Below are 18,043 nucleotides of genomic sequence, written 5' to 3'. Positions count from 1 at the left end.
AAATAAAATAAATAAAAATGGATGAAATTCTAGCTATTGCCCATACGCTGATCATTTATTTTCATGTCATAATTGTCCATTTGTCATGGTAACTGTGACAATGTTCAAACAAAAGGTGCTATCTACTAAGTTGTGTATCAGATCCAGATGAAAATACCTGTAAATAAAAGCTGACATATTAATCTCTCACCTCATATTCATCTTTTGATGTCAAACCCAAATGTTTTCAGTCACCAGCAAAAATAAAGGAATTGGCCTCACTGTTCCAATACTTTTGGAGGGCACTGTATATATATATATATATATATATACACACAGTTGAAGTCAAAGGTTTAAATACACCTTTCAGAATCTGCAAAATGTTCATTATTTTACCAAAATCATCATACAAAATGCATGCTATTGTTTATTTAGTACTGACCTGAATAAGATATTTGACATAAAAGATGTTTACATGTAGTCCACAAGAGATAATAATAGTTGAATTTATAAAAATGACCCCGTTAAAGACTAAAATGTAAAGACTAACTTCAAGTGAGCATTAGATGATACCAAATGTAATTTAAATGTAAAAACAGTGAAAATGTGCATGAACAATTAAATATGGACTGTTACTGATAAATGAGAAAATCTCCACCAAAACAATTGTTGAACAAAACTTAAATGCTCTTGAGCCTCCAATCACGCAAATTCACATTCCTGCCACCTAAAGCCAGCTTGATTGAGAATCTCTCAGTGTTCGTTAAAGCAGCTGGTGTGATTGGTTGACCTCAGGACCAATAACCTCTCTTATCTCTGCCCCTCCCATCGGCTCTTATTGTGGTTTCTGCTGTCAATCAATGCAGCAGGACAGGAATAACCTGGTGAGTAGTTTTATCCAATCAGAGACTCTCTCTCTCTGTTAGTCCCTCCCTCTCTCATGTCAGTCACTGTGTCTCATGTAACGTGTGTGTTTTCCTTCTGCTGTCACACTGACTGTATTAGATCCGTTGGCATCCATGTCTTCAGTTGTTTAGAGCAGGATCGTATCTTCATATCACATGTTGATCATTTCACTGCTAGGGTGTCGTCAACATTATCCTCACATCCCGTCATAGATGTAGTCATCTCATAAACCAGCATTATATTCAGAAAATTCAGAATATTTGACCGAGTGCAGCTTCATTCCTTCTGTGTCACTGACTGCAGAACACAAACCAGAAGCCGGTGATCCTGAGGAAGAGACGGCAGCGCATCAAGATCGAGTCCAACTGGGAGCTTTTCTACTACAAGTAAACGAGCCTGTTTCACTCCGAGAGAGTTGTGTGTGTGTGGGGTTATTGGAGTGTGTGACGCTTGTGTCTGTGTGCAGGTTCCAGCTGGATCACGCTCGGCCTAACCTGATCTGGAACCTGAAGACGCGCGAGGAGCTGCGGGACGCTCTGGAGGGAGAGATGCGCTCCTTCGGTGTGGACCGCGAGCTGGGCAGCGCTAGCATCATCTCCTGGAACCACCAGGAGTTCGAGGTCTGCACTTCAGCAGCGGTCTCAACACAATACCAGAAGATCTAACATGATACACTGACAAATACAGATATTTCATACCAGTTTTGATACCACAGAGAAAAACTGCCACAGCGTTAAGGCCGTAAAATCTCAACACTATCAAAATAATGCATTTTTGTGCATTTTAAAGTTTAATGCAAGTCAATTTGGTGTAATTTCTGTTGTGATAGCACCTCAGTTCTAACGGCAGCGTGATCATCCCTTCCTCTTTATTACTCTCACCCCTCACATAATCACTCAGTTAGCGTTTCAGCCTCAGAAAGACATCATTAAAACGTCTTGTTAACAGAATATCACGTAGCATTTAATTTACCTCAGGCAAGTCATCGGTGTCTACAGCTCGTTAATTGCTAGAGAAATATGTTGCTATGCTAGAAAAGTCTAGTGAAGAGCATTTTGTGAAATATTAGACTATATACTTATATTTTACTTGACCTGTTAGTGATGTCTTATTTATTTAAACTCACATTAAATAATTATTTTATGAAACAAGTTATGACAGCCACTCTGTAAATTATTATATTTCAACGACAACATAGAAATTGTATAATTTAGAAGTTAATTTAAAAACATGTTTGCGTACAATTTTTTTTAAATGAGTGTTAATTATTATAGTTAAAAATAAATAGTAATTGAATTTAAGTTTGGGCTCTGATGTTAATTGTAACCTTATAGTGATGTAGTTTCCTGTAGTTTAGAGCAGAAGCTGAGGTAGATTTATATCCCTAAGAAAATTTTAAATATAATTGAATTTATTTAAAGAAAGAACAATTTGTTCAGTAAACCATTGTTTAAAAAAAAAAAGCAATTGTTTAGTTTTTTCCTCCTGCTGTACCGAAACCATAATGAACCGTGATGTCAAAAACGAGGTTGCTGGTTTTTATTGTATTTGTTATACTTGTATTTTTTTATTGTTTTTGCCATGAACATAGCCTAAGATGCTGACATGGCATTAAATAAATTTATACTAATACTACTACTGCTACTCAAATCCGAGGTGCGCACCGAACTGTCATGTTTGTGTACCATTACTCCCCTGATAATAATAATATTAACTCTAAGAGAAAATTCCATATCAATAAGTATTGAAAAACAGAGCTTTATTTGAAAATATTCTATATTTTTGACAACACTAGTATATATCCAGTGAATCACAGCGAGATCTGATCATTCACACATGTATATAAAGGTCTGTGTTGTGTTCAGGTGAAGTACGAGTGCCTCTCTGACGAGATTAAGATCGGGGATTATTACCTGCGTTTGCTGCTGGAGGAAGATGAGAACGAGGAGTCTGGTGCCATCAAGAGATCGTAGGTTTCTGAACACATGCTCTGAGCGATCTTCATCTGGTTTGTATTCTCCTGATCATCCGTCTGTGTCTCTCCGCAGGTACGAGTTCTTTAACGAGCTCTACCATCGCTTCCTGCTGACTCCTAAAGTGGCCATGAAGTGTCTGTGTCTGCAAGCGCTCACCATCGTCTACGGCAAGTGCTGCGAGGAGATCGGACCCTTCACTGACACCAAGTACATCGTGGGCATGCTGGACCGGGTCAGTATCCAGCACCAGACCACAGGATCACGTCTGGACTGAAGTTAAAACGGCTGCAGTTCCTGATTTTGTGGCACATCAGTTCTTCTCTGAAGTGTGGTTAACTTGTAATATCCTGTTTTTTGCTCCTGTATATCTGCAGTGTACAGACAAGCTGGAGAGAGACAGACTCATCCTCTTCCTCAACAAACTCATTCTCAACAAGGTCTGTAACGTAATGCTAATAAAAAGGTTTAATGCTTGCATATACACTTCTGGGTGAACGCTGGCGCTGTTGGCTGCCGCTGCCTAGGGAGAGAATTTTAAACTTGTCACTGTTTGTATTTTCATGCACTTATCAATGCATGAATACATTTATGAACTATTTTAAGGAGTCATACTGATTTGTGTATCTACACTGATTCGGCGGCTCTGTGTGCTGGTTGATCTGCGTGTTCATGCTCTCTGCGGTTGTTGGTCTGCCTGCTGATTATTGACCTGTTTCTTCGTGGTACCTCTGTCACGGGGAACAACTATGAAGATTATTGAGTTACTGGTGCGGATGAATTACATCTGGGTCGTCCTTTCTGCTGTATACCATTCTGTGGTATGGATGATGCCCCATTACTCGGCGGCGGAACTTATTCAGCTCCGTTTGCGTCCTTTTAATCTTCCATCAACTCTACATCTTCCCTCGGATATCGTGTTTATACCACGCCGGAAATATATACATCATGGGTCTCGGCGGAGTTATAACATTGATGGCTCAAGTCAGATACGGTCCTTTTGGTCATCTAAACCACGCTCGGTGAGGAGGATCACACGGACTGTTGATCCTGGTGTATTAACCAACTTGGCCAGATCGGTTGGCAACGATTCTGGTAAAAACAATTTCTCCTTTGGATTATTTAATATACGATCACTTTCCGCTAAAGGACCTCTGGTGTACCAAGTGCTGTCTGACCGTAAGTTTGACTTTCTCTGTTGAACTGAGACATGGCAAAAGTCAGCTGACTTCTTTCATTTAAACCAGTCTGTTCCCCCAGGATGTAGTTATGTCTGTAAATCCCGTATTATGGGACGGGGAGGGGGCCTAGCGATGCTCTATAAAGAGAAATTGAACGCATCTCAGTTAACTCTGCCTGTATATTCTTCTTTTGAATCGCTTGCCTTACAAATTGATGGGGTGATTCCTACCATCCTCACTACCATTTACCGCCCTCCCAAGAGCAATAATGCCTTTTTAACTGAACTTTCTGAACTTTTAACTTATTTATGTTCCATGTCTCCAAATGTTATTATGTTGGGTGATTTTAACATTCATATAGACAATGCCAGTAATGCATTTACAAGTGACTTTTTATCATGCTTGGATTGCTTTGGTATGCAGCAATTTAATACTCTGCCAACTCATTCTAAGGGACATATTCTTGACCTTGTTTGTTGCTCTGGTATAACACCTTTTAATTTGACTGTTTCTGATCTGTCTATATCAGATCACCTGCTGGTGTGCTTTTGTGCCCATCTGGCAGTTTTTAAGGTAAATCTGTGTCGCCCGATCACATTTCGGAATATTAAGAACATTGATGTGCCTTCTCTTGCTGATGAACTTGCCATCTTCTGTTGATGAACTGGTTTTATATTACAATGATGGACTGACTACGATTTTGGATGATTTTGCACCTGTGAAAAACTGTTTCATTTGCACATTCAGCTCCTTGGTTTACACCTGAACTGCGTGAACTTCAAACTAAAGGTCGTAGGTTAGAGCGTTTGTACGTCAGGTCTGGCCTAAATCATCATAAAGAGATGTATGCTGAACATATTCAAACTACAAAAATCCATTGTTCAAAGCTAAATCTGATTATTATTCCAACATAATTGGAGTCAGCAATGGCAATTCAAGATTTCTTTTTTCGATGGTAAATAAGTTTTTGCGACCTCCTGACTCCTTGCCATCTGATATGTATTCCACTGATTTATGTGACCGTTTTATGACTTTTTTTGAGTCTAAGGTTAAAAATGTACATCAGCAATTACTAAATAGTACATTCCACCATAATTCCTGTCAGTCTATCTCTTACGCACCTCCTCACTCTGTTTTTTCTACCTTTGCACTACCAACTGCTTCGGAGATAGTGGGTCTGATAAATAGATCTAAATCTTCAACTTGTCAGTTAGACCCTCTACCAACTCCTTTAGTAAAAGCATGTTTACCATCCTTGTTGCCATTGATTACTAAAATTGTCCATGCTTCACTTGTCTCTGGTTCTGTACCGTTATTCTTTAAATCTGCTATTATTACTCCTGTACTTAAGAAGTCTGGGGCTGATCCATTTAACTTTGATAATTTCCGTCCAATTTCTAATTTACCATTTATCTCTAAGATAATAGAAACGTTTATTGCAATTCAAATTCAAGAACATCTCTCTAATAATAATTTGTATGAACAATTTCAATCTGGCTTTCGTCCTCACCATAGCACTGAGACTGCTCTTGTTAGAATAACTAATGATCTGTTGTTGGCAGCTGACTCTGGGCTTTTAACCATACTTGTCCTTCTTGATTTGACTGCTGCTTTTGATACGGTCTCACATGAGATACTTCTCGACAGGTTGGTTTCTATTGGGATCACTGGTATTCCACTGTCTTGGTTTAGGTCGTATCTTTCTGGACGTACTCAGTGTATTCAATTAAAACATTTTAGATCAAGAACATCAACAGTTACCACTGGGGTTCCCCAGGGTTCTGTTTTGGGCCCGCTTCTTTTTATTATTTATATACTTCCTCTTGGTTACATTTTGAGGAAACATGGTGTTCATTTTCATTGTTATGCGGATGACACCCAACTTTACCTGTCTGCCAAACCCACTGGTTCTTTTCCACCACCATCTTTATCTAGCTGCTTAGTTGAAATTAAACATTGGCTTTCAGTTAATTTTTTGAAGCTAAATGGCAACAAAACCTGAGGCCCTATTATTGGCACTAGATCTGTTTTGTCTAAATCTAATTGTTTTTCTTTGTCCATTGACAATAATACAATACTTCCTTCTTCACAGGTTAAAAGTTTGGGTGTTGTCATGGATAGCACACTATCCTTTGAAACTCAAATTAATAGCATCACACGGACTGCATACTTCCACTTGCGTAATATTAACCGTCTCCGTCCCTTTCTTTCTACCAATAATACAGCAGTTCTTGTTAATGCGTTAGTTACTTCACATATATACTACTGCAATGCCCTTTTCACTGGTGTTCCTGCTAAATTGTTACATAAGCTCCAGTTGGTTCAGAACTCTGCAGCTCGTGTTCTTTCTAGAACACCTTTTATTGAGCACATTTCTCCAGTTCTTCAGCAGTTGCACTGGCTTCCAGTAAAGTATCGAGTAGAGTTTAAGATCTTGCTACTTACTTACAAGGCACTTCATAATCTTGCACCTCAATACCTTAATCAACTTCTTCATGTCTACACCCCTTCACGTGCTCTTAGATCCTCATCTTCAATTTCTCTTGTGGTACCTCGGATTGGACTAACTACCATGGGTGCCAGATCTTTTAGCTATGCTGCCCCCTGCCTATAGAATTCCCTTCCCAATGATATTCGCAATAGCAATTGCTTGCTGACTTTTAAAACGCGTCTTAAAACATATCTCTTTATACAGGTTTTTTTTATCTGTATTATTGAGTCTCTACTGCATTTTACTTGTATATGTATAGAGTTTGTTGTGTGTTTTTGTTTTATGCTGTGATTTGTATTTTTCATTTTGTGAGGTGACCTTGGGTGTTTTGAAAGGCGCCATTAAATAAAATGCATTATTATTATTAAAACTTCACATACACCATGAGACGTGTGTCTGGGAAACGCTTTTATGATTTTGCTATTCCTGTTCAAACAGAAAAATGTCAAGGAGATGATGGACTCTAACGGAGTGCGTATATTAGTGGATCTGCTCACCCTCGCTCACCTTCACACCAACAGAGCCACTGTCCCACTGCAGGTGGGTGTTCAAAATACACACTTTTTAAAACACTTTTATTTATCATGGATGCATTCAACTGATCAGAAGTGACAGTAAAGACATATTTATAATGTTACAAAATATTTCTATTTCAAGTAAATGTTGTTTGAACTTTCTCTTTATCCATGAATCCTGAAAAATAAAATGTCACAGTTTCCATAAAAATATTGGGCAGCACAACTGTTTTCAACATTGATAATATCAGTATATTATTATGATTTCTGAAGATCATGTGACACTGAAGACTGGAGTAATGATGCTGAAAATACAGCTGCAGATCACAGAAATACATTACAGTTTACAATATATTCATGTAGAAAACAGCTGTTTTACACTGTAATAATATTTCACTGTTTTTACTGTATTTTTGATAAAATAAACACAGCCCTGGTGAGCAGAAGAGACTCTTTCAGACAGTGGTATGTTTATGATGTGAGTTCTGCAGATGTTAGCGTCTCTGTGTGTTGTTTTCAGAGTAATGTGTTGGAGGCGTCGCCGGACATGAAGCGCGAGAGCGAGAAGGAGTGGTACTTCGGTAACGCAGATAAAGAGAGGAGAGGGCCCTTCAGCTTTGAGGAGGTGAGTGTGTTCACACCGCAGCTGGAGCGTGTGGAGGAGATCCGGCTTTAACCTCTCCGTCTGTGTGTTCAGATGCAGGAGTTCTGGAGCGCCGGGACCCTGACGGCTAAGACGCGCTGCTGGGCTCAGGGCATGGACGGCTGGCGGCCGCTGCAGGCCATCCCGCAGCTGAAGTGGAGTCTGCTGGCCGCAGGACAGGCCGTGATGAACGAGACGGATCTGGCCACGCTCATCCTCAACATGCTCATCAGCATGTGCTCCTACTTCCCCAGCCGGTACAGCCCCGCCGTCTCACAGCACGCTTTCACAGTCAAACCACAGATTATTCAGACACCAGATATTATTTTTACTAGTGGGTGCAGGACACTATAGTTCATTTCTGTAAGTGAGGAGAGCAAAATAAAGTAAACTGTGACATATTACACCCAAAAATTCTTCATACTGTGGACTAGCAGTAAAATTGATAAAAAAAATTGGGACCAAAAATTATTCAGACGCTATGAGCTGAGCATGTTTTGCTTAAATGTTTTTAATTGCTAATGTGATTTTTTTCCACCACAGACTGAACAAAATGAAGCATTACTGGTTAATTGGTTGAGCTAAATTTGTATTATCTAATTGTGTTCTTAAATTTAACAGCTATTCAACCCAATTCATTACACACCTTTCTATCAAAGTTAATCAAAGTTTAACTGAGTCGTATTTTATCACCATTTTCTAAACTATGGGGAATAAACTGTGAAAATGTGAGAACTTTTGAAGGTGTCTGAATACATTTTGGTTTGACTGGTTTGACTCTTTCTCTTGCAATTCTGAGAAAAAAAAGTCAGAATTGTAAGATATAAACTCAACTCACAATTCAGTTTTTTTTTTCTTTTATTCCCAGAATTATGAGTTTATATTGTGCAGTTCTGAGATGATAATCAGAAGCATGAGGAAAAAAGTCATATACTCGAGATGTAACCTAAAGTCATATACTCGAGATGTAAATAAAATAATTTTAGTGGCAAAAAAATAAATGCAAAAGTGTGTGAAAACTTCTACTTCTGTAGAAAAAGGTCTAGAATCATCTGATCATTTCCTAAGCAAAGACATTCAGACATCTTCGCGTGTTGAAATATGTTTAAACATGCGTTTTACTCTGTGTTTGTGTGTTTAGGGACCAAGATAATGCCATCATCAGGCCTTTACCAAAGGTGAAGAGGCTCATAAGCGACAGCACCTGTCTGCCGCACATCGTCCAGGTACAGATCACGGACTCTGTGTAAAACTGTCTTTATAAAGTCTGCTTTCTTCAGCTTGACTCCAGTTTTCCTCCTTCTGTCATTCGCAGCTGCTCTTGACCTTTGACCCCATCCTGGTGGAGAAAGTAGCGAACCTGCTGTACCTGGTGATGCAGGATAACCCTAACCTGCAGCGGCTCTACCTGACCGGAGTCTTCTTCTTCATCATGATGTACACCGGCTCCAACGTGCTGCCCGTGGCTCGGTACCACACTAGATCACCGTTTCAATCCTGATAATGTGCTGCAGAGAAATGCCTTTTATGTTTTTGATAACTTGCCATATGCGTAAATATTTTCCTCTCTGTAGGTTCTTGAAATACACCCACCTGAAACAGGCCTTTAAATCAGAGGAGGTAAAGCTGCAGATATATGAATGTGTAGAGGAATACACAGTGAATCTGAGCATGTTTGACCGGTGTTCTCGGTGATGACCCGCAGGCTAAAGGTCTGGACATCGTTCAGAGGAGCGTGTTGGGCTCGATGCTGCCGGAGGCCATGGTGTGTTACCTGGAGAACTACGAGGCCGAGCGATTCTCCGAGATATTCTTGGGAGAGTTTGACACGCCTGAAGCCATCTGGAGCAGTGAGATGAGGTCAGCGGATCATTCCTCGCTCTAGACTGTTCTGTGGAGCTAGGCTTTATGGGTTTTGAACCACTTGAATTTGTCTTTACACTAAATACTGAAACTATATTTAAAAAACACAATAAAAAAACAAACAAAAAAAGCACTTTAAGGTTTAAATTATTTAAATTACTATTATGTTTTTTGGTTACTATTACTTTTATAGTTTTGGTTAATATTTTGAATTAGATTTTATTTTTATGTTTTTGGCTTTCTTGTTTAATATGTAATATTTTACATATTTTTTTCCTTTGTTTCTGGGTTTTGTACCACTTGAATTTCTTTATGAATGCTAAACACTAAAACTGTAAACTATATTTAAAAAATAAAAATAAAATAAATAAATAAATAAAACCTAAAGTAAGGTTTAAATTATTTAAATTACTATTATATTTTTGTTGGTTACTTTTATAGTTTTGGTTAATATTTTTTCAATTAGATTTTATTTAATATTTTCTGCTTTCAGTTTAAAATTTTAGAAATGTTGTTGTTTTAACATTTTTATTTGTTTTTGTTGTTTTTAAATGACTGTGTTATAATTAATTTTTCTTTCCAGTTTTAGAAATTTTTGTACATCAAATGTACAATTTTTTTTTATATTTTTCCGTTAACATTTATTGTATTCCAATAACAAACGTGTTTTTTATGGTTTTAGTTAACTATACTAACGTAAAGGTAAAGGTGGTGGATTAGCACAGAAGACGTGCTCCTTCATGCTGGTTGTTGATGGTGTGTGTTGACAGGCGTATGATGATCGAGAAGATCGCCGCTCATCTGGCAGACTTCAGTCCTCGTCTGCAGAGCAACACTCGCGCTCTCTATCAGTACTGCCCCATTCCTGTGGTCAGCTTCCCTCAGCTGGACAACGAGCTCTTCTGCAACATCTATTACCTGCGACACCTGTGCGACTCCACACGCTTCCCCGACTGGCCCATACGAGATCCGGTGCGCACCACACACATTCAGTGCTGTGTGACCAGCTCCATCTCTCTGTCTAATGTGATGGCCTTCTGTGACTGTCTGCCCCCTGCAGGTGAAGCTGCTGAAGGACACTCTGGATGCGTGGAAGAGAGAGGTGGAGAAGAAGCCACCCTCCATGTCCGTGGATGACGCCTATGAAGTGTTGAACCTCCCTAAAGGACAGGGACAGTGAGTCACACGCTCACTTTTTTAACACTTTATTTTTAAACTTGTTTTATTCGTACTTATTTTTTATAAAGCACATTTCAATACAACTGATGTTGCCCAAAGTGCTGTACATCAAAGAAAATAAAATAAGAATGGGCATAGACATAAATCAAGCATAACATGAAAACATAAGACTAATACACATTTGAGAATTAATCACCCAAGGAATTAAAAGTCACAGTTAGTAAATGAGCTTTTAACAGAATTTTAAAACTAGAGATAGTCTGAGCAATTGAGAGAGCACGATCCCCATGAAGTTTTAATCTACATCTGGGAACCACTAAACGAAGCTGGACAGATGATCTCAGGGGCTAACAGAGCCGGTTCACTAATGTCTCCAGGTATTTTGGTGCCAACTCATTCAGAGATTTAAAAACAAACTATAAAATTTATATTCAATTCAGAGACGGACAGGCAACCATTTAAGAGAAGACAGGATAGGAGTAATATGATCACGCTTTCAATCAAGTCTCTAAAGAAAGAAAGGGCTTCATCGTTGCTAAAAGTCTCAAATTAAAAAGCAAGATTTGGCCACCGAATTTATTTGCTTGTCAAAGTTAAATTATGAGTCAAAAATACACCTAGATTTTTCATCACTGCTTTATTATGCTTAGCCAAGGAGCCAAGAATAGAATTTATACTAGTTTGATTGCTGACTGGACCAAAAAGCATCATCTAAGTTTTATTTTCATTGAATTTTATAAAGTTAAACACCATCCCATCCTAACAATGAAACGAAACTCCGTGTTTCCTAAATATAGTTGCTAACGGGAGAAGCTACAGTGAGAACAGAAGCGGGCCGAGAATAGACCCTTGAGGGACTCCACACTTCAGTGGAGCTGACGCTGACATGCATTCGCCCAATATTATCGCAAAGCTATCTGCTAGATGCGACTTAAACCAATTAAGAGCTATCCCATGAATTCCAACATGGTTTTCCAGCCGAGAAACCAAAATATTATGATCAACAGTGTTGAAGGCCGCACTCAGGTTCAGTAACATTGGGTTCGACGAGGCTCCAGAATCAGCATTTAATAGCATGTCATTTACACTTGTTAGCGTTTCTTGCACCAACACCAGTCATAGTTTAGTGTCACATGACCATTTCACCCCATTCTGACTTTTTTTTTTCCCTTCTGTACCTTTAAGACTTTTATTTGTATATCACTCATATTTTGATTGCTTAACCTCTCACAGCTTCTCATGTGACACTGCAGCATCTGAGAATAGTGCTTATTAACTGTAATCTTTGTCCTTTGATGATTTGCGTGTGTGCTTTTATAGGCATGAAGAGAGTAAGATAAGGAAAGCGTATTTCAGATTGGCCCAGAAATACCATCCAGACAAGAATCCGGAGGGCAGGGTACGTACAGCAATACTGCGTCTCATTATGAGTGAATGAGTAATAAACTCTAGCCAGTCTCACTGTGTGTGTGTGTGTGTGTTCAGGACATGTTTGAGAAGGTCAACAAGGCCTACGAGTTCCTGTGCACCAAATCGGCCCGTATTGTGGACGGTCCTGACCCAGAGAACATCATCCTGATCCTCAAAGCCCAGAGCATCCTGTTCAACAGACACAAGCAGGGTTAGAGGTCACGCTCCTCTCAGACACAGCTCCTGATCTTCAGACGCTCAGCCACTGACCTCCTCCTCTCTCTCCTCAGAGCTGGAGCCGTATAAATACGCCGGCTACCCCATGCTAATTAAGACCATCACCATGGAGACGGATGACAAGCAGCTCTTCTCCAAGACCTCGGCTCTGTTACCAGCCGCCGCTGAGCTGGCCTTCCACACGGTCAACTGTTCAGCGTTGAACGCCGAGGAGCTGCGGCGGGAGAACGGCATCGAGGTCAGGACTCAGTGCTAGCCTGCTATAGATATCTGTGTGTCTTCTCTAGGGGTGCAGCGCTTCTCCGCCCTCGCTTCGGTACGCATTCGATTAATCTCTGTTCTAACAAAGGATATGGATGATATGTTTTGGTGAAAAACAAAGCTTCAAATGCACATTTGGAGTGACAGCTTTTGCTATTTCGCAGCACGGGCTATGCTGTCTCGTGTCTGCGTCTGTCTTCAACCAAACCTCTAGAGGGCGCTGTCTACAGTCAGGAACAAAGCGCAGCAGAAGACGTTATCTCCGTGAAGTGGCAGCAGTGTAAACGAATAGACTAAAATGTATAAGCATTTAGTAGAATTCTCTCTTAAATTTAGCTGTGTTGTTAAATGAACAAATATATCAAGTTTTTGGATCTGTAGATTCAGTTATGATTTGAGCTTCGTTCTGTGTGATCTGCCTCATTGGAAGCTTTAGGTAATCAGACTATTACATTCATTTCCTATAGATTTGACATTATATAAATAAAATGAATGCTTGTTTCTTTTTCACAAACAATTTGTTTTATCAGCAAACCTAAAAGACTTAACAAGACTTAAGGCCTGTTCACACCAAGGATGATAACTATAAAAATAACGATAAAGATATAGTTCTAAAAATCGTTCTTAATATTAAAGAATTTCAGAGTCCACACTACAGCTATAACGATAAAAGCACAGAGAAACGATTTTTTCCAGCTGATGAACGATAAAGACATTGACAGCCAATCAGAATCAGTCACGAGCTGCAGGATTTAAAGCCGCAGACACACATGTGCTTAGAACCAGTCCCGGCGCCATGGGCGGACAATGGGGAGCTGGCCCGCCCTGGACGAGCCTGCTGAGTAAAGAAAACGCTGTACTATTGAAACATCAGTTATTATTTATTTACCCTTGCATTGCGAAAAAGCGGAGATCTGTTTCCTCCAGGCTGTGCGCGGCGCTCAATCTGAAAGGAGGTGAGGTGGAGTTACGAGCTTTCGCTGAGATCTTGAGGATCCAATGGTGTTACGAAGTTTTACTGACAAGCTCTTTTTAATGATTGGCATTGGTTAAACATTTTAAAACCCTCTGATTTAAAATAATAATGACGAATTATAATACAGATATGAAGATTTTCACGGCACACCTGACTGGGCTAAAGCAGGGCCGACGCCAAGGGGGGCATTCGCGAACGAGTTACTGTGCTCCCGCTTTCCATCCTCTCCCCTCCTTGCTGAACGTGATCGATTTCAAAAGCAAAAGTGAAACCAATAAAACAGCGCACATAAGAAAGCGATTGCATGCTTTAGCGAGCGTCAGCGACTGCGCACCCCCCCCCTCCCCCAACACACACACGTGATTCGTGCCCCCCCTGGAAATACAAATGCCCCCCTGATGGAGGTGCCCTGGCGCCGGCTCTGCTTAGAACCCTTACATTTATTCTGCTCACACTTTAGATTAGACTCCAATTCTCACTATTAACTAATTATTAACTATGACTTTTGCCTCAAAATACTCCTAATTACTGCTTATTAATACTTAGTAAAGTACTTGTTGACAGTTAAGTTTAAGAATTGTGTAGGATTAAGGATTTAGAATAAGGTCTTGCAGAATAAGACCATAATATGTGTTTTTTAAGTAATAATAAACAGCCAATATCCCAGTAATATTCATGCTAATAACCAACTAGTTAATAGTGAGAATTGGACACTAAAGTGTTACCAATATTCTCATTAACTCACCAAAGTATTTAAAGTGAGAAGCACGCACTGCACCGTCAGAGAGCTGAAGCGATGCACCGCTAGTGTTCACTGTCTTCTGAGCGAGGCGCTGATGAAGCTGTGTTTGTGTTAGATGCTGATGGAGGCTCTGTCCCGCTGTGTGTCTGTGCTCACCGCCTCCTGCAAACCTGAGGACATGGCAGTGCAGGTACAGTGAGAGAGATGTATATGTGGCATGTGAAGAGAGGCGTTTGAGGCTCACAGTGCTATCGGAGTGTGATTATGTGTGTGTTTCCAGGTGTGCGGGCACGTCTGTAGGTGCTATAGCGTCGCTGCTCAGTTTGAGGAGTGCAGAGAGAAAATAGTCGAGCTTCCCAACATTATTAGAGACGTTTGTCACATTCTGTACTATGGCAAGGTAAGAACACACATCGCTTTATTACACAAATATGACTCCGGTCCACTCTCAGAGAGCAGGAAACATCTCATTCTTTTGCAAATAGAACACTATCTGTATCATTTAATCATGGACTAGATATAAAACATGACACTTGCTCTTAAAAGGGTCATTTGTACTTATGTAGAGATTTGTTATTATTATTATTAAGGTATAGGTAAATATTATTAATAAGATATTATTTTATTATTAAAATTATTATACATTGTATATTATTTATTATTATTATGCATTTGATAAATTATATAAATAAATGAATTGATTTATTAAAATTTTTGTTTTTTGTTTTATGTAATGCATTTTGCAGTGTTCTTCTTACACGTTACATGCACTTACTGTAGTAATAAAAGTAAATTATGGATAAATATAACAACTAACTTAAACCAAACCATTACTCTATAATAATTTTTGTTAATAAACATTACTCAGTGCTTATTTGTGTATTTACACTATAACAAGAACACTTTAAAATAAAGTGTAACCTTATTCTAATTTATTTCATATTTCTGATCTGTCTCTACTGTTAGAATCAGTCATTTGGTCTGGAGAGTGTAGTTGGGGAGTTTTGCTGTATTGTTTGTGTGACTCTCTTCAGACACGGTTTTGATGTCTGCGAAGCGTACTGTGAATCTGCGCTTCTGTTTCCTGTCTCTCAGGGTTTGCCGCGCTTGGCGTCTCTGGTGGTGGAGTGCGTCAGCTCCTTCGCGGTGGACTTCTTCCTGCAGACGCACCTGTATCAGGCCGGTGTGCTGTGGCACCTGCTGGCCAGCCTCTTCAGCTACGACTACACGCTGGAGGAGAGCGGCGTGCAGGCCAGCCAGGACACCAACCAGCAGCAGGTGTGCAACAGCCTGGCCAAGCTGAGCGTGGTGGCCCTCGGGCGGCTGGCGGGCTACAGCGGGGCCCGGGGCCCAGAGGACGAGCCCAGCGGAGGACAGCCACCTCCGGAGAACCCTGCCATCAGGAAGAGCCTGGCTGCCATGCTGACGCCCTACATCTCCCGCAGACTGGGCCACAGCTCGCCCGCCGAGGTACAGAGATTCATCTAAATCACATCACATCACGATTAGGCAGAAGCTTTCAGTGAAGCACGGTTCTGTGATCAGTAGTAAATCTCCATCTGAAGGCCAGAGAAACTCCAAATACGCCCTGCAGAAGAAAGCTAACGCACATCGTTCCAGGAAACAGAAGACTGAACTGCTTTCATTGATTCAGGGTGACTAATAAACACAGGACTGCGACAATATATGGTTTATCTGAGTTCATTATAATAGAGTATATTTATAATGCAATGCTAAGAGTTTGGAATATTAAATGTGGTATTTTGTGGGTTCATAAATGCTTCTCATGTTTGGAAAGATGTTTGATGCATGTTGCTTTTCCAAATGCACGTTATAAGCGACTCAGACTCGCCGGGTAAAGGCTCGACGGTTTACAGAAGCGGCTTCAGATGGAGCAGCATTTACTAAACAGAGCCGTAGTTCAGTGACAAGCTACACAAACCGCTTTCATAATAGTGTGGTTAAATCGGTCTGCGATTATTAAAAGCAGTTTTTTGAACTACGGCTTCATTGTTAGTTTCTGGCTCAGCGGTATCCCTTCTAGCCACAACCCTGGAATGCCGTGCATTAGCTTTCTTCTGCGGGGCGTTTCTCTGGCCTTCGGATGGAGATTTACTACTGATCACAAACCCTGCTTCACTGAAAGATACGCACTACAATCACATCACACCCCCTCAGTATACAGCAGCAGTAGTGTTGCACGATATAATGGTGCTAAAACGTATTCAATATATTAGTACATGAGCACACTAATATAATCTCCAGAACTGCTCTGAGAAACACTTCATTGGTATTTACTGTTTCTTTTGCGGAAAACTATCGTCATATCATATACAAACAAGTCTTTTGAACCGGCAACCTGTCAAAATAAATGTTCCGCTTAACTTGACAGAAATATGTTAGTTAATGTACTACTACTAATAATAAATTATTAAAACAATATTTAAGGAATATTTACCTGAAAAGTTATTTACCAGAAAAATGTAAATACACAACACAGTATTTCTGGAAAAAAAAAATATATATAATAAATTAATTCTGTATAAAAACTAATTAATCTTTATTAATTGGACAATATTTTTGATTATTCAAATTTAATGGAAATTTTAAAATGTAATACAGAAAATTAATAATAAAAAACACAGATTCACAGAATTTGATGAAAATGAAACTGAATTTAAGAAAAATAATAAAACGTATATCGTAGGGCCTTTAAAAATGTATTTTTTGTTAAACTTTTAATAAATTGCTGTTAAATTGTGTAAGTTTCATGATTTCAATTAGTTAGACATGCTTTTTAATTAATGTTTTTTTTAATGTAACCATTAAAATAGTGTATAGGAATTTGTGAAGAAACAAAAGGCATTTCATTAGGGCCCTATTTATTTCATTTGTGTCTTTGTTTTATTGTATTTGTCCTTTAATTTGTTACTTGCACCTGTGTTCTTATTATTAATTACAATGATAAAATAACAAAAATGACTATATCATGATGCAAATTGTTATTGTGAAATAAAATGTCTATATCATGAAATAAGGTTTGGCTTTATCCTTTTAGGTAAGTTACCAATGTAGCAAAGATCTGTATTTACCTGTAGGCTCAGTAGTTCACCATAGTCCTGTGTAGTGGCACTGGCATCTGATTATTATTATTATTATTTTAAAGGTGGATGAAATGCTTTTTTTAACTAACTATATAACTATAACCTCCATTATGTGTTATTCAATGACTTTTCCTGTTGTTCTGTGTTTTTGTCGTAGCATGGAGATGTTTTAGTCAGGTTCGTATCTCCGTCAGAAGGCTGGTGTGGTGACAGCACTAGTCCTGCTGTGATAGGAGCAGTGTGAAGGGTTAATGGAGGAGGAATAGAAGGCTGTTTGTTGATCTGTTGTTTCTCCAGGTCCTGAAGCTGTTGAACAGTAACTCGGAGACGCCGTATCTGATCTGGAACAACGGCACGAGAGCGGAGCTGATGGAGTTCCTGGAGGCGCAGCGGGAGAGCAACATCAAGAGAGTGAGAGCTCCTCACGTTCTGCTCCACATACTCCTCTGATTCACATCACACTCACTCTCTCTCTCTCTGTGTGTGTGTGTGTTTGCAGGGCGAGTGCGACAAGAGCTTTGGGTCTGAGTTCCTGTTCAGTGAACACGGGAAGGAGCTGATCGTGGGAGAGATCTTCGTTAGG

At 39.6% G+C, this 18,043-nt stretch overlaps 1 protein-coding gene across 2 annotated transcripts in view; it reads left to right on the top strand.

Annotated features, from left to right (window-relative positions):
- The window catches only part of LOC306863474 (dnaJ homolog subfamily C member 13-like), a 68,339-nt gene that overhangs the window by 35,693 nt on the left and 14,603 nt on the right, over positions 1-18,043 (top strand). Inside the window, exons 21-43 of one of the 2 annotated variants that reach the window (XM_079406815.1) lie at positions 846-863; positions 1,189-1,271; positions 1,352-1,505; positions 2,751-2,854; positions 2,934-3,093; positions 3,236-3,298; positions 6,969-7,070; positions 7,566-7,670; positions 7,743-7,945; positions 8,830-8,914; positions 9,004-9,158; positions 9,263-9,308; positions 9,394-9,548; positions 10,322-10,523; positions 10,612-10,727; positions 12,051-12,129; positions 12,216-12,351; positions 12,431-12,615; positions 14,472-14,546; positions 14,637-14,756; positions 15,452-15,826; positions 17,758-17,871; positions 17,960-18,043. The exon at positions 17,960-18,043 is cut by the window's right edge and continues 33 nt beyond it. In XM_079406815.1, coding sequence (XP_079262941.1) covers positions 846-863; positions 1,189-1,271; positions 1,352-1,505; positions 2,751-2,854; positions 2,934-3,093; positions 3,236-3,298; positions 6,969-7,070; positions 7,566-7,670; positions 7,743-7,945; positions 8,830-8,914; positions 9,004-9,158; positions 9,263-9,308; positions 9,394-9,548; positions 10,322-10,523; positions 10,612-10,727; positions 12,051-12,129; positions 12,216-12,351; positions 12,431-12,615; positions 14,472-14,546; positions 14,637-14,756; positions 15,452-15,826; positions 17,758-17,871; positions 17,960-18,043 — 2,919 coding nt within the window. The remainder of the gene's footprint in view (positions 1-845; positions 864-1,188; positions 1,272-1,351; positions 1,506-2,750; positions 2,855-2,933; positions 3,094-3,235; positions 3,299-6,968; positions 7,071-7,565; positions 7,671-7,742; positions 7,946-8,829; positions 8,915-9,003; positions 9,159-9,262; positions 9,309-9,393; positions 9,549-10,321; positions 10,524-10,611; positions 10,728-12,050; positions 12,130-12,215; positions 12,352-12,430; positions 12,616-14,471; positions 14,547-14,636; positions 14,757-15,451; positions 15,827-17,757; positions 17,872-17,959) is intronic. The other variant, XM_079406816.1, reaches the window with a different exon arrangement.

This window comes from Barbus barbus (genome assembly GCF_936440315.1).
Source record: "Barbus barbus genome assembly, chromosome: 44".
NCBI classification, from domain to species: domain Eukaryota; kingdom Metazoa; phylum Chordata; class Actinopteri; order Cypriniformes; family Cyprinidae; genus Barbus; species Barbus barbus.
This window is presented reverse-complemented; position numbering and strand designations above follow the sequence as displayed.